We start from the raw sequence: 13,793 nt of genomic DNA on the forward strand, positions 1-13,793 counted from the left end.
AGAGAAAAGAAACTGTGGAGAATATAAGATGCAGAGAGGTATAGCTAACACAAGGCGTGAGAGTGTACAACGAAACAAGAAAATTACGCTTGAGCTGTCTATTATTGTTCATAAATACAAGTTAATTAGGCAGACTAATTAATTCTCTTGATATTATTATTATTAGGAACTATAAAACGGACCACACTTTACAATTATATTAATCTCACATCACTCATCACTCATCACTCATCACTCATCCACCAGCTGTCTTTTCCAAATATCATAAATTTATGTACCCAAAAAAATCACTTGGAGAAAATGCAGAGAGAATACTCAGACACACATAACACAACACAGCAAAGCCAGGAAACTCCAACAAAGTCCCCAACCCCAATCCCCTTTGAAAGCAAAAGGGTGGCTAGCTTTTGCTTCTCATGCCCCGCGATGATAGACACTTTGTCTAGCTAGACAACACCCTTTTATCTACCCTTCTTCTCTCTTCTCTATCTCTTCCTCGTGTGTGTGTGAGAAGAAACCCAACCTCGTAGCTCGATCTTCCTTTACCAATCATTAATAAGGAATGGTACGGACACAATGAAAAAAATTGGTTGCCTTAATTTATTCATTTCGCAGCCGAGATAATAGATATAGTATACATATACCCTTTTGATGCCATCGATTGATTTTTGTACTTTATTTTATTCATTTTTCTTCCTTAATTTCTTATAAGATATCTTGTGTATAAGTATTTTATATATCTCTCTCTTCAACAACCACTTCCCTCCCTCCCTCCTTCCTCCTAAAGGTTCTCTTTTTCTTTCTTGCAAGTGTTCATATTTCATGTTTTTTGTTTCATTTTTCATTTGGGGTGTTCCTTTCAAGGTAATTTCATCGGATTCATTAACTGAAACGAGTGTCTTTTGTTTTTGTTTCTTAGGATCTGTGGCTAAAAAAACAATCAAGGGCTAATTGATGTGTTCATCAGATCACACACAAAATCAAGCAGAAAAGAAAAAGAAGGTTTGATTTGTCTCCGTGACCCGTTTTTTACATGGACTTTTGAGAAAGAAAGACTAATCATATATATTGCTATAAATCATTATCATCGGAGCAGGTTTTTCTCGTACGGATATTACGAGAAGGAGAATTTTGTTTGAGTGGATATGGCGACGTACTTTCATGGCAGCACTTCAGAAATCCCTTCCTCCGCTGAAGGGTTGCAGACACTTTACCTTATGAATCCAAACTACGTACCGTACTCTGACGCGGCACAACACCCAACGCAAAACATGCTCCTCGTCAATCCCAACAACAACAACACTAGTAACACTAGTCCCACTTCCACCAACGCGCTCAACCTTGGTAACTTCTCCCACGCGCCGCCACCTCCTTCTCCCAACAACAACAACAACCACCGTGAACAACAACAACATCACCTGATTGGGGTTACCATTCCCTCTTCAAACATCCTTGGATCCAACGCTGCCGCCACCGACCCCGCTCGATCATCGTTCCTCGGACAACACGAATTCTCCAGCTTCCACGGTGGTGCTGCCGCCACCTCAACGGTGACAGCATCTCGTGGTAACTATAACTTATGGGGTTCCATAATTGATCAATCTGCGTTGAATATCATGGCAGCAACGACACACACCCCATCTAGTAACATGGGGTGTGTTGCCAGCAGTGTCATGTCGACGCAGATTGGATTCCACAGGCCTAATCATTTGTCACTGAGCCTATCTTCACAACAAACACCATATAGGTCTCTCTCTGGGGAGATTCATGCTATTTCTCCGGCGAGCCGTGGCGGTGGCGGCGATGATATGAGGGGCTTGCACAACGGGGTTTCTAGTATGCATAGTGTTGCTTTGGGTTCCAAGTATTTGAAAGCAACACAGGAGCTTCTTGATGAAGTTGTGAATGTGGGCAAGGGAATCTCCAAAGGGGAGGAATCTATGGAAGGGGCTAAGAAGGAGAAGATGAAAGGGAATATTGAATCCACTTCTGGGGTTGGCGATGGTTCGAGCTGCGGAAGGGAGAATAATGATCGAGCCAAACAAGGAGTTGAACTCAGCACAGCACAGAGACAAGAGCTTCAGATGAAGAAGTCCAAGCTTGTGACCATGCTCGATGAGGTATATTTAACAGTATGTTTATAAAATATAGATGCACGTAATGATAAACTTCCCACTTAATGATGCTTTGGGATTTGGTATTGATTTCCAAGAATTTATGATTCTTCGTGCACTCTACAAATGCATTGGTTTTGATCTTGTGGAAAGTACTACTGTACTTGAGTATGTTATCGCTACCTTGCGGTGCGGTGTGGGTTATGTGATGTTATGTCACTTATTCATCAGTTCTGGCATCGTTGATTCAGTACTTGAATAAAATTTGTATGATTCAGCTTTTGACTGTTGGACTGAGAAAAATAATAAAGAATGTGACATTGCAAGAGGGACTGTGAAATTGACAGGATTGTCTCTCATTATTATTTGATCTCAGGGAAAAGGAAACTGGTAAGAAAAAAGTCACATTCGCTCTCTGATGAATGTCAGAGAATAATTTGGGTTTGGGCCCATTCAGTTTCCCGTTTATATCTGAAAGTCTGAACCCATTATTGATGTGTTCTACTATTGCTATAATAAATTTTTATAACAATTTCCAAAATATTTTTTTCCTCATTATTATTCATCCTATTGCGTATCTCTTTTTTTTTAATTCAAATTTTGTACATTAAAATATACAATTTCTCACAGAGATAGGAAAACTGTTAAAACGTAAAAAGTAATAATACACACATGGGTCCTATTTTTCATCTAGAGTACGTCATTTCACCGAATTACCCTCACATCACAAGAACATTCTTTATTTAAAAATGTTACCTGAACCAGCTAATGTGCTATTACATCCGGAGTGGAAAAAAAATATAAACATGATAGAATTTATGTTGTGATAAAAAGAAAAATAAAAAAGAAAATATGAAAGAAATATTTAAAATAATATTAAGATATTTGTATTATTCTTTTATTCATTCAGCACTTTCAATCAACTAACTGGAGCAGTGTAATGATACACCAATTTGATAATATTTTTTTCTTTTATCTCTTTGATTTGATCATATCATATCACTGCTTGTATTTACACTCTTTTCGTCTCTCTCACACACAAAGTCTTAAATAACATAGGGTATTCATGCATCTTTATCCAATCTACAAAACCATATCATAAACTATAGCGATTATTATTCTAACTAACATGTGTTTTGTTCTTAACCTTTGCTAGGTGGAGCAAAGGTACAGACAGTATCACCACCAAATGCAAGTTGTGCTAACATCGTTTGAGCAAGCAGCGGGTGTTGGTGCGGCAAAGTCTTACACGGCCCTTGCCTTGAAGACAATCTCAAAGCAATTTCGGTGTCTCAAAGATGCAATCTCTTCACAAATCAAGACAACTAGCAAGACCTTAGGTGAAGATAATTGCCTGGGAGTTAAGGTAGAGGGTTCGAGGCTAAGGTATGTTGATCATCAACAGAGACAACAACGTGCATTACAGCTTGGAATGATCCAACACAACGCTTGGAGGCCCCAAAGAGGCTTGCCTGAACGTGCTGTCTCTGTCCTTCGTGCTTGGCTTTTTGAACATTTCTTGCACCCGTAAGTATTTCATATCCAACATCTAATTACTACTAGCTCGAATATATATATCTTTGTATAAACTTTTCATTAAACACTTATAAAAGATAAAATGAATTAAATTTTCTTTAAAGTTAACATTAATTTATGCATAAGCTCTCTTATAAACTTCTCAAAGAATGATTTTAACGTATGATTTTTTTTAATTTATTTTATTTTCTTCATCTAAACATGTGTACAAAAAAAATTATCCATACAAGATAATAGTATTGAAGATGATTCATCAACCTTTATATGTTCTAGTAAGATACCAGCTTTCAGTATTATTGACTGAAATTTAAATCATACGAAGTTATATATCATCATATACCAAGTTATAACTTAGTCGGGTAAATCCTAATAAATCTTAGGTAACAGAAAGAAAACATTACAAAGTGTGTTTATATTTTTTTGTTTTTGGCTCAACTTGAGTTTCTAATTGTGGCCTGCAGCTATCCTAAGGACTCCGATAAGGTTATGCTTGCAAAACAAACTGGGCTTACTCGGAGCCAGGTATATTTCATTCCATATATACCTTTAAGGGTGACACTAATATGCTATATTTGCACATCAATTTGAAAGTCCATTTTCGAATGGATCTCATTGAGGAAGAATTGGTGAGAGTTGATAATAATTTTCATGCTTCAGATAAATGCAAAAACATTAGATACACTTCTTTAGGTGCTTGTATTGTTCTTCAATTAGAATTGGAGCTTCACTTCGATAATTTGTATAATCCTTTAATACAAATCTTTATTACGTGAATTATTAAGATAGAACCTCAATTTCCAATTAGATAACAAAACAAACGACACCTAAAGAATTGAGGAATTGTATATAAGTTTTGCGGTCCTTTGACAATATTCAGAAATGGAAGTTATGAATGGTTATGGAAGGTTTATGACATTGATAAGTTTATTATATACAGGTATCTAACTGGTTTATAAATGCCCGAGTTCGGCTATGGAAGCCAATGGTAGAAGAAATGTACTTGGAAGAGGTAAAACAAGAGCCAAACAATAGCTCCCAGGATAACAACAACACAAAAGGATCAAATGAATCAAGCAAGGAGTTATGGTCAGAAGCTAATGCTGCTGCACAAGAATCAGGTGCAATGAGATTTGATCAGATTAACATTCTCCAATCAAAGGCAGAAAGCTTCAAGAACAACCAAACCACTTCCCCAACAGAGATCTCCAATTCCAACTCACTCCAATCTGGTTTCCATCTTGCTGACATGCAAAGTCCAAACAAGCCAAAAAGCACTTCTGAGATGCATCAGAATTCTCCAGGTAGCATTCTTTCAGTGGACATGGAAATGAAGCCTCATCATCATGGAGAAACAAATAATATCACTAGAGAAGGCCAGAACAACAACACAACAACAAAGTTTGGCATTGAAAGCCATGGTGGGGGTTTTGGAGCATTTCCCAATATGGAAGACATTGGAAGGTTTCATCATCATGTCACAGAGCAACTTGCTCCTAGGTTCCATGGAAATGGTGTTTCTCTCACTCTTGGACTTCCACACAGTACTGAGAATAACCTTTCCCTCTCAGGAACAACCCAACATGGATTCCTCTCACAGAACATGCACTTGGGAATGAGAAACAGTGAAAATGATGAGTTTTGTGGTGCAATCAACACTACCCCACCTTCTTCTCACTCAGGTATCAGTTATGAGAGCATTGACATTCAAAACAGAAAGAGGTTTGCTGCGCAGTTGTTGCGGGATTTCGTGGCTTAAAAGAATTGATAATTAACTAGCTAGCTAGGATAATTAATCAATGAAGAACACCCCACGAAAGAATTGAATTATTTTCTTCTTTTTCTGATGTTGCAATATATTATATATCCACAAAACACAATGCAGTTCAGAGTGTTACGACACACTAACTTAGCAGAAGAATAGCAACAGGAGGGGAAAAAAAAAGAAATAAAAGAAATGGAGAAGTTTATGGTAACTTGCTCCATGTATAAAGATGGAAACTGGTTCAAGATTATGAACTTGCAGGGAATTCAGATTTACATGTTCTGAATTAGTTTAATTTAAGGATTCAAGTTGAGTTGGGGAAGGTATATTGTATATGGTATTGAAAAGTAGCTAGGTACAATACAAGGAATTGAATGGTTTGTTTGGATAGGTAATGTATTATATATTGGATTTGGAGTTATATGCCTTACTTTGTTAAATTAATTATTCATTCATTGCATGTACTTTTTGTTTCCTGTACGTGCATCTGCATTTGCGGTTAATACATGGACGTAGGTGGGGGTGCATGAAAGACACATGGACGTACATAAATTTTGGATGATTAATTTATTAGATCATATGCATGGGAACTGGACGAATTATCATGCTAATTAGTACTATTTTTTTTTATATGTAACCGACTATTGTATGTAAGCAAAAGTAAACGTTCAGATTTACAATAATTTTGAGATAAAGTTTGTTGTCAATTCAATTTTTAAAAGTATTTTGAACATGTATATATACAAAAAAAAGATAAAAAAAATACGTAAGAAATAAAATTAAATAGTATACATACGATATTAAATACGCTATACTATATATTATTCATTTAAGAGTAAGATAACACCATTGGCAAAAACATATATTTTCTTATATGACCACATGATATATTTTTGTAGATCGTTTTTTAATGAGTAATTATACACACATAAAAATTCTTAATAATTGTCATAATTTCAAAGTAAAAACAATATTATTTTATACCATTTAATGTATATAATTTAACCGTGTCAACACTTTCTTTTAGTTTCTTAATATTTTTATGTTATAGTTGAGGAATTACAATTTGATGTACAAATTAAAATTAATGTATGTTTGTTGATTTAAGTGTCAAGGTGGTTTAACTAATTCCCTTAAGGAAGGTATTTTAATTTCAGGTCTTATAAATAAAAACAAATAAAGGTTAAGAGATCTTTATATCCTCGATCTTGACTCAATTTGGATTAGTTAAGATTCATTGAGAATTTCAAATATTAAAGGTTTTAAGGAAAAGGTTAAAATCTGTTCCTTGCCATAAAAGTACTATTAATGATAAACTTATATAATTTCTTTATCATAATTTATGTAATTTAAAATAATATTATATAACTACACGCATATTTCTAATACTATAAACAAACAAATTAAAACTGTAATAAAGTATTAATGACTTATATGGAGATACTAAAATTCTAAAAGTTTAAACAATTGAAATGTCTTCTTTACAAAAGCGAGTTATGACTCATCATAGCTAGATTAGAAAGGGATAATTTGTTGTTATGTATACTACGTTTGAAGATTTTATGGATTTTGTTTTAACAAAATTCCAAGAGAAATGTCTCAATTCAATTCAAGATATAGAAAACTTTAAAATTCAATGAATATTCACATAAGAGTTATTTTAACTAACTCGAAAGAGACAAATTAAATGAAGACACAAGCCTATAATTACTTATCAAATGCAATATCTTGCCTTACTTCATTTGACCTATACCTTAAAATTAGAAAAAGCTAAGTTTTGAATTGCAGATTAAGAAAAAAATATTTACTTTGTGAGGAGGTAGGACTTCTTCCCTCTCCTCTTTTTTAATCTTCTGGTTTTTCTCCTTTAGCACACTTAAAATTAGGTCGATAAGAAAACGAATAATATATAAATATAGTCTTTAAAATTATATATAAACATTTCAATAAAGTTAGCTAGTCTTAAAATTATAAATTTGTTATTTTAGTTATTAAAATTATTAAATAATGTTTATTTTAGTTCTTATTTTATAATTTTAAAGACAAATGCCTTGTGTAGTTTTAAGTATTAATCTCGGGTTAAGTTGTATGTTAATTTGTCGTATAGGGAGCAAGAGTATAGCTTCTTTTTTTTTTGGATAACATGAAGAGTATAGCTAGGTGACTGCTTTTTGGGGATTGGAAGGTGTAATGTTATGTTAAAGTTGCCGTTTCGGAGGGTATTATTTTCTGTCATGTTTTTGTAGCAGCAGTGTACTATATCAACTGTTTTTTCTAGGCGTTTTTTTGTAGTATTTGAACATGACCAAAATGGTACTACTTGTGCCTCACTTGTGTTTTATTAATAAATTTCGTTCTTTGACTTAAAAAAAAGTTGAAGAGGAAATCTATGTAAACAAAGCAAATACAATTGAACATGCATAAAAGGAAGAAGAAAGGAAACAGTGCAAAGAGAGATGAAGAAATTCAGCTCTATACAATGAGAATGGAAAGTCTGAGTTACAAGAGAGACAAAAGAGAAATATAGAAGACACCAAGTAATAAGAGTAAACTACTCTTTCAGGTAAGTAAAATAATAAAAATATATATTATTTAACAATTTCAACACTTAGGTAGTATTTGGTTTAAAGGGGTGAATTTGTGTTAAAAGTGAATTTAGCTTAATTGGAGTGAAAGGAGTGAAGTGAGAATGTTTGGTGGGAGTGAAAGAGAGATGAAAGTTTTAAAAAATTGGTGGGACACATGCCTTTAAACTTTTACTCCAATATGAGATGAAATGGGATGAAAGGCACTACTCACGAGGGATATAGAAGAATAACTTTTCATCTACCAAAATTGACCCTTTTTACACCCTCATCAGGTTGTCTATATAATTGATTATGATATTAGCATAATTGATTATGTATCCATTGCATTATTCAAATTTGGTCGTGTTGGTCTGAGGCTGGCAGTGGAACAAATTATGTTTATAGCATAGTCGATTATATGGTCATTGATTCTCAAATTTTGCTTTCTGGTGACCTCAGATCAAGTTACATAATTGATTATGTAATTTGCATAATCGATTAACATCATTCAATTAGTTAAAAAGGAAAAAAATTCTATCGCACCTTAATGGGGTAAAATGAACATTTGCTCCATCTCTATTTTATTTACTTTTTCCTTTTATTATTTACCTATAACTTCAATTTAAAATTTTCATCTCTTTTATACTTTCTTTCATATCAATCAAAGAACTTCACTTTCATTTCTTTTCATTCCTCACACTTTCAACCCTTTTTATGTCTCTCTACCAAACACACCCTTAGGGTGAGTTCAGTTATGTGAAAGAGAAAAGAATGGAAAGAAATTGAGAAGAAATATTTGGACTAAATTAGAGAGAAAGAGATATTAGACCCACACTAGTTTTTAAAATTTTCCTCCCATTTATTCTTAGTTTGAACTCAACCAAACACACACTTAGGAGCAGGGGTGGTTAAACGGGCTCATGTCCATGGACCGGCCCATAGGACCCGCGGTCTGTGTGGGCCATAGACCAATTTTTTTAAAAAAATTCATAGTTATACAGGATTTTGGGTTCGTCCAGCATAATTCATGGGTTGTGTGAGTTTGGACCGTGGGGTCCACAGGTTGGCCCGCAATCACCAACCAAGCCCAACCCATACCCTATTAATCCTAAAAGCCCAATCCAAAATTTCTTTGTATTTATATTGAAAATTTATTTGGTTGTGTTAACTTTTGTAATTAAGTATTTGTTAGAGGTTTACTAAGAATTTCTATATATATATATATATATATATATATATATATATATATATATATATATATATATATATATAATTGAGTGTAATTGACTATTTTTTAAGAGAAAAAATATATTAATTTGAAATTGTAGTTTTTTTTTTAAAAAAAAAAAACCAGGCCTGCAGATCAGCCCATTTGGCCCGCGGGATCTGTGGGGCGGGGACAGACCAATATAATAAGTTTGTGCAAGAGTGCGGGACGGGCTGGCCCGGTCCGCTGCCAATGCAGGCCTTACACGAGTCGGGCCAGCCCGCTTACCCACCCCTACTTGGGAGTATAATTTTAATTTAGTTTTGATTTTGATGAAGGCCTCTTTAGAGAAGTCACAAGTTGCAATGTGTTTATTGTTTAAGTGCCTTAATATATGCTTAAGTGTGTGCTCATATGGTTAGAAAAACCTCATGAATGATGACTTAAAAAGCAATTTGTGTGATTCTTAACTCATTGACAAGTACATCAAATTGTCTCAAATAGTAAAGTACTTGGAAATTTGAGTGTTAAATCCACAAGAACTTTTGTATTTAAATTGATGCAAACCCAATTTACAAGCAAGAGATAAGAAATTTAAATGTAAAATTTAAAGAAAGTAAGAGATACGAAGGATAAGAAATTTAAAATAGAAGATTAGGAGATAACATAAAAATGTAAAGAGATAAGAGATTTAAAGATAAAAAGTAGAAGATAAAATAAATAAGAGATTTTAAAGTAAAAGATAAGAAATGTAGAAGATAAAGATAATGATGCTTAAAGATAAATTTAAAATTTAAATATGATGGGGTCTAGCATTCCAAAACTACTTGTGATACAATGTTAATGATTTTCTCTATCTAATGGTATCCCAGTTTCCACCCACATTTACTATGACACTTTATCTTTAGTTTCCCGCATGAAAAGACTAATTTATCTATTCTTCTCTCCCAACTTTCTTTACAAAGATAAAAATAATAAATCGCATTAAAATTAGAGATGCATGAAATAAGCTAAATGAATATCAATCTATTTCTAGTAATGATTTCATTTAGATACCCTTTCCCAGTTCTTTAGCAAATAACCATCTTTCAATGCATTATCCCCTAAACACTATATGGATGACCATACCATAATAAACAATTAGGCACATAAAAGAGCACTAGAAATAGTACTGCATTAAATAAATAATAAGAAAGAGTTACATTACAAGAGTTGGTTTGCCAAGCTGTTAACTCATTGGCAAGTGCACCAATTCGTCTAAGTAGTAATTTAAAACGGTAAGACCGAGTATCATGTACACAGGGATTTTCTTGTACTCAAATAATGTGTATTCATTTTATATGCAATTAATAATTGGATTTATATGAAGTTTAGTAAATCATTTGAGTTGCGAAATAAACCATAATTTAATTCTATGTTAAAATTGAATAATAGAAATAAACACCGAGCTTAGTGAACGAAGGTAAATACATGGTTGATTATGTCGGGGAGCTCCTTACCGGAACCTCTCTTGACGTAATTGTAATAATTTTCTCTATTTAATATTATTCTAAATGTCACATACAGCTATAAATTTACTCTAACCGCAATTCCTCACATGCAAAAGTCTAATCCTCCTAGTTTCGTTCTCTATTCCTCAAAGAAATCAAACTAAGTGAACCGCATGACGAATGAGATGTAAGCTATAACTAAATTACTTCACACTATCCGTAGAAATGAAGAATTTTAGCTGCTCTACCAAGTTCTAAGGATTAACCACATTTTCCAATACTTAAACCCTAACATAGCATATAAATGGATGATCAAACCAAATACATGAAAATACACACATGAAGAAGCAAAGACAATAGTAATAATATTAAATAAATAATAAGAGTTTTTACATCAAGATGGTTCGGTGAAAACTCCCCAACAATGGAGTGTTTAACCTTCCATTAGCATGGAGAGCTTAAAACTACAAGTGGAAAAAGCAAGGAAAGTGGATGGTGTGATGTGAAAATTGAGGAAATGGTGGGCTGGTGAATGCCTTCTTCCAGCCTAGGTTCTAGGGTTACTATTTCATTCTCTGAAAAAATGTCCCATCTTCCCTTCTTTCTGTCTGCCTTAAAGCCTCTTGGGTTTCACAATCCACGAATACGCACTAAGCGCGTAGGTTGCGTTAAGCGCGAGTAAGTGGTTGGGCGCTAAGCGAGCTGGCTGCGCACTAGGCGTGAGAAATTGTTGGCTGCAGATTCTAGGGTTTCTTCTTCGCACTAGGCAGATGCATTCCGCTGAGCGGCTAAACTCGCTAAGCGAGATATGTGCGCTGAGCGCGAGCCTTCAGACTTCACCTCTTAACTTCCCTTACTTGATATCTATAAAATTTCAAATTAAAACAGTATAAACTATCATATCAAGACCTCCACTGTGTAAAACTCATAGGAAGCCAACTTTCTAATGATTTACTCAAAAAGAAGCAATAAAAAATGAAGGCACATTGCTAATTTTCATCTATTTTTAATGCATATTATACTCCTGAATATCAATTATCATAGGCTCCCAACAAATGAGGGTTTAGCCTCTCATTGACCTGAGATGTTTTACACTTTAGGGGCCGATGTGGATAGAAGAAGAGGAATGGATAAAGGAAGAGAAGGACATAATGGACATAGAAAGAGGGTTTCCCCTATTAGAGATGCTCAGGCTTATGATGTATTCATTAGAGAGCTCTGAGTCTCGGTGTCTATCAGTGTGTATTTCTCCTTTGCTTCCTAATCCTTTTATAGGCTTAAGGTTGCTTACTTTCCATGCGACCTCGCGCTTAGCGCAGGCTATCACGCTAAGCGCGCCTTTGGGCTTCTTTGTGGGCCTTCTTCATGCTAAGTGTGAGCTGGCCGCTAAACGAGAAGACGCGTTGGGCTTGTCTTGTGTGCTAAGCGAGTTGTCCTAATTTTCCTTCAAAGCACTCGAAATCTTCTTCTTTTTAACTTTTGCAGATAAAAAATTGAACATATATTAATTTCTTCATTATTTCATTAAAAATAACAGTAAAGTGAAGAAATTGTAATCATTCTTAGCCAAAATTGACTATCAAATTAACTCAAATTTCACAGTTATCAGTGATTCATATCTTGAAAAGCTTAAAAAGTGATTTTGAAAAACTTAAGAAATTATGAAACTTTCTCAAATAATAATATAATTGGTTATAGCTGAAAACAATCAAAATTATCTTTATCATTTTAAAACCTAAGTGTTTCAAAGATTAAACAATCAATTGTCCCAATAAAATTATCGATTCTTCTAGTTCTTAACTATATATAAATAACAAACTTGAAGACTAAAAACATAATCATTCTTATTGAAATTAGTTTATATGGTTTCTTGAGAGAATAATGAGCCACAAAATTGGATTTATGAGAGAAGATCAATTAATTTTTTATAATCCAATACAATTTCAATAGATTTTTTAAGAAGTTTTCAAAAGTCATCTAATAGAAGAGACAAATTAAGTGTTGTTGATACATCACACCAAGTGATATCAATCCTTTAATCTTGTTTTTAGCATTGTTGTGTCTCTTTGAGTAGGTTTCTCAAAGAATCTAGTAGAGAATTTTTACAAGAATGGGTTAAAATTTCCTGAGTGTGTCAAGAATCTTGTACATTTGTGTGTTTGCATGTTCATGTGAAGTTGCATGTAAATAACTTCATTGTTATAGTGAAATCTTAGTCTTAGATTAATTGAGAAATTGAACATAGATCACAAGTTATGATCGAACCTCTCTGTACTTTTCTTGTTCATCTTTATCTCTTATCCTTATGTCAACTTCTTGGTAGAATTTATAAAGTATTGGATAATTTCATGAATTTCTTGTTCATGTAATCTTTTAATGCCCAAAAAAGTTTAATAAAACCTATCACTTCCATATTGCAAAATCAAATAGGTTTAAGAAAATTAAAAAGTTATGCAAAACATGTGATCAGGCTGTGGAAGTGGTGACATGTGAAGAAGAGGGAGGGGTGATGGTTGAGCCACAATATCCAAGGGACACAAATGATGACATCATCAATGGCAAAGTGAAGGTATTTGTTGGGGCTTCGGCCCTTGAAGGATGTATGTGCCTAAAATTTCCATGTGCTAGAAAAGAATTCTCTTGTAGTAGCACAATGTTGTGGTATCTAGAGAAAGGAGGATGAACTCTACCGTCTTTCTTTTTTTTTTTTTCCCCTTCATATGCCAATATTTTATTACAAGTTTAAGAAAAAAAATTTATTCCCGGTAAGTAAATTTTGTTTATTTTAAGTCTTTAAATTTATGTATTTTTAATTTTAGTCATTATTTAATTATTTTTTTTATTTTAGTCATTATAAGTTTATGTTTTTTAATTTTAATTTCTAAATATAAATATAAATTTATAAAGACTAAAAATAAAATAAAAAACAAAAACTTTAAATGGACTAAAATTGTAACTTTTTCTCTTGATAATTCATGCTCATCATTTTATCATGTGAAATTTTAATTTAAAATCACATGAAAATAATATAATAAAAAATACATAATTTTAACATTTCGCATAATTGTAGCATTTACCTAATTTTAATTTTAATTCTAACTCTTAAACAATAAAGTT

General features: G+C 33.3%; 1 protein-coding gene across 2 annotated transcripts; it reads left to right on the top strand.

The window, feature by feature from the left end:
• The first annotated feature begins 209 nt into the window (after positions 1–209).
• On the top strand, positions 210–5,876 carry LOC114380001 (BEL1-like homeodomain protein 1). Of its 2 annotated transcripts, none has more exons than XM_028338873.1 (6): positions 210–565; positions 920–1,002; positions 1,097–2,120; positions 3,271–3,641; positions 4,112–4,172; positions 4,588–5,876. In XM_028338873.1, the coding sequence occupies exons 3-6, from the start codon at positions 1,146–1,148 to the stop codon at positions 5,404–5,406; spliced, it is 2,226 nt and encodes a 741-aa protein (XP_028194674.1). In that variant the 5' UTR covers positions 210–565; positions 920–1,002; positions 1,097–1,145; the 3' UTR covers positions 5,407–5,876. The 2 variants fall into 2 exon arrangements, with proteins under 2 accessions (XP_028194674.1, XP_028194675.1); XM_028338874.1 differs by lacking the exon at positions 210–565 and adding an exon at positions 678–787.
• Positions 5,877–13,793: the final 7,917 nt, after the last annotated feature.

Source organism: Glycine soja, chromosome 12 (genome assembly GCF_004193775.1).
Source record: "Glycine soja cultivar W05 chromosome 12, ASM419377v2, whole genome shotgun sequence".
NCBI classification, from domain to species: domain Eukaryota; kingdom Viridiplantae; phylum Streptophyta; class Magnoliopsida; order Fabales; family Fabaceae; genus Glycine; species Glycine soja.

Excerpts from the sequence above, each read along its gene's own strand:
- LOC114380001 (XM_028338873.1), top strand. The coding sequence starts at position 1,146 with ATGGCGACGTACTTTCATGGCAGCACTTCAGAAATCCCTTCCTCCGCT. Across the intron at positions 3,642-4,111 it reads TTTGAACATTTCTTGCACCC|CTATCCTAAGGACTCCGATA; the intron begins GTAAGTATTTCA and ends TGTGGCCTGCAG. Across the intron at positions 4,173-4,587 it reads CTGGGCTTACTCGGAGCCAG|GTATCTAACTGGTTTATAAA; the intron begins GTATATTTCATT and ends TATTATATACAG.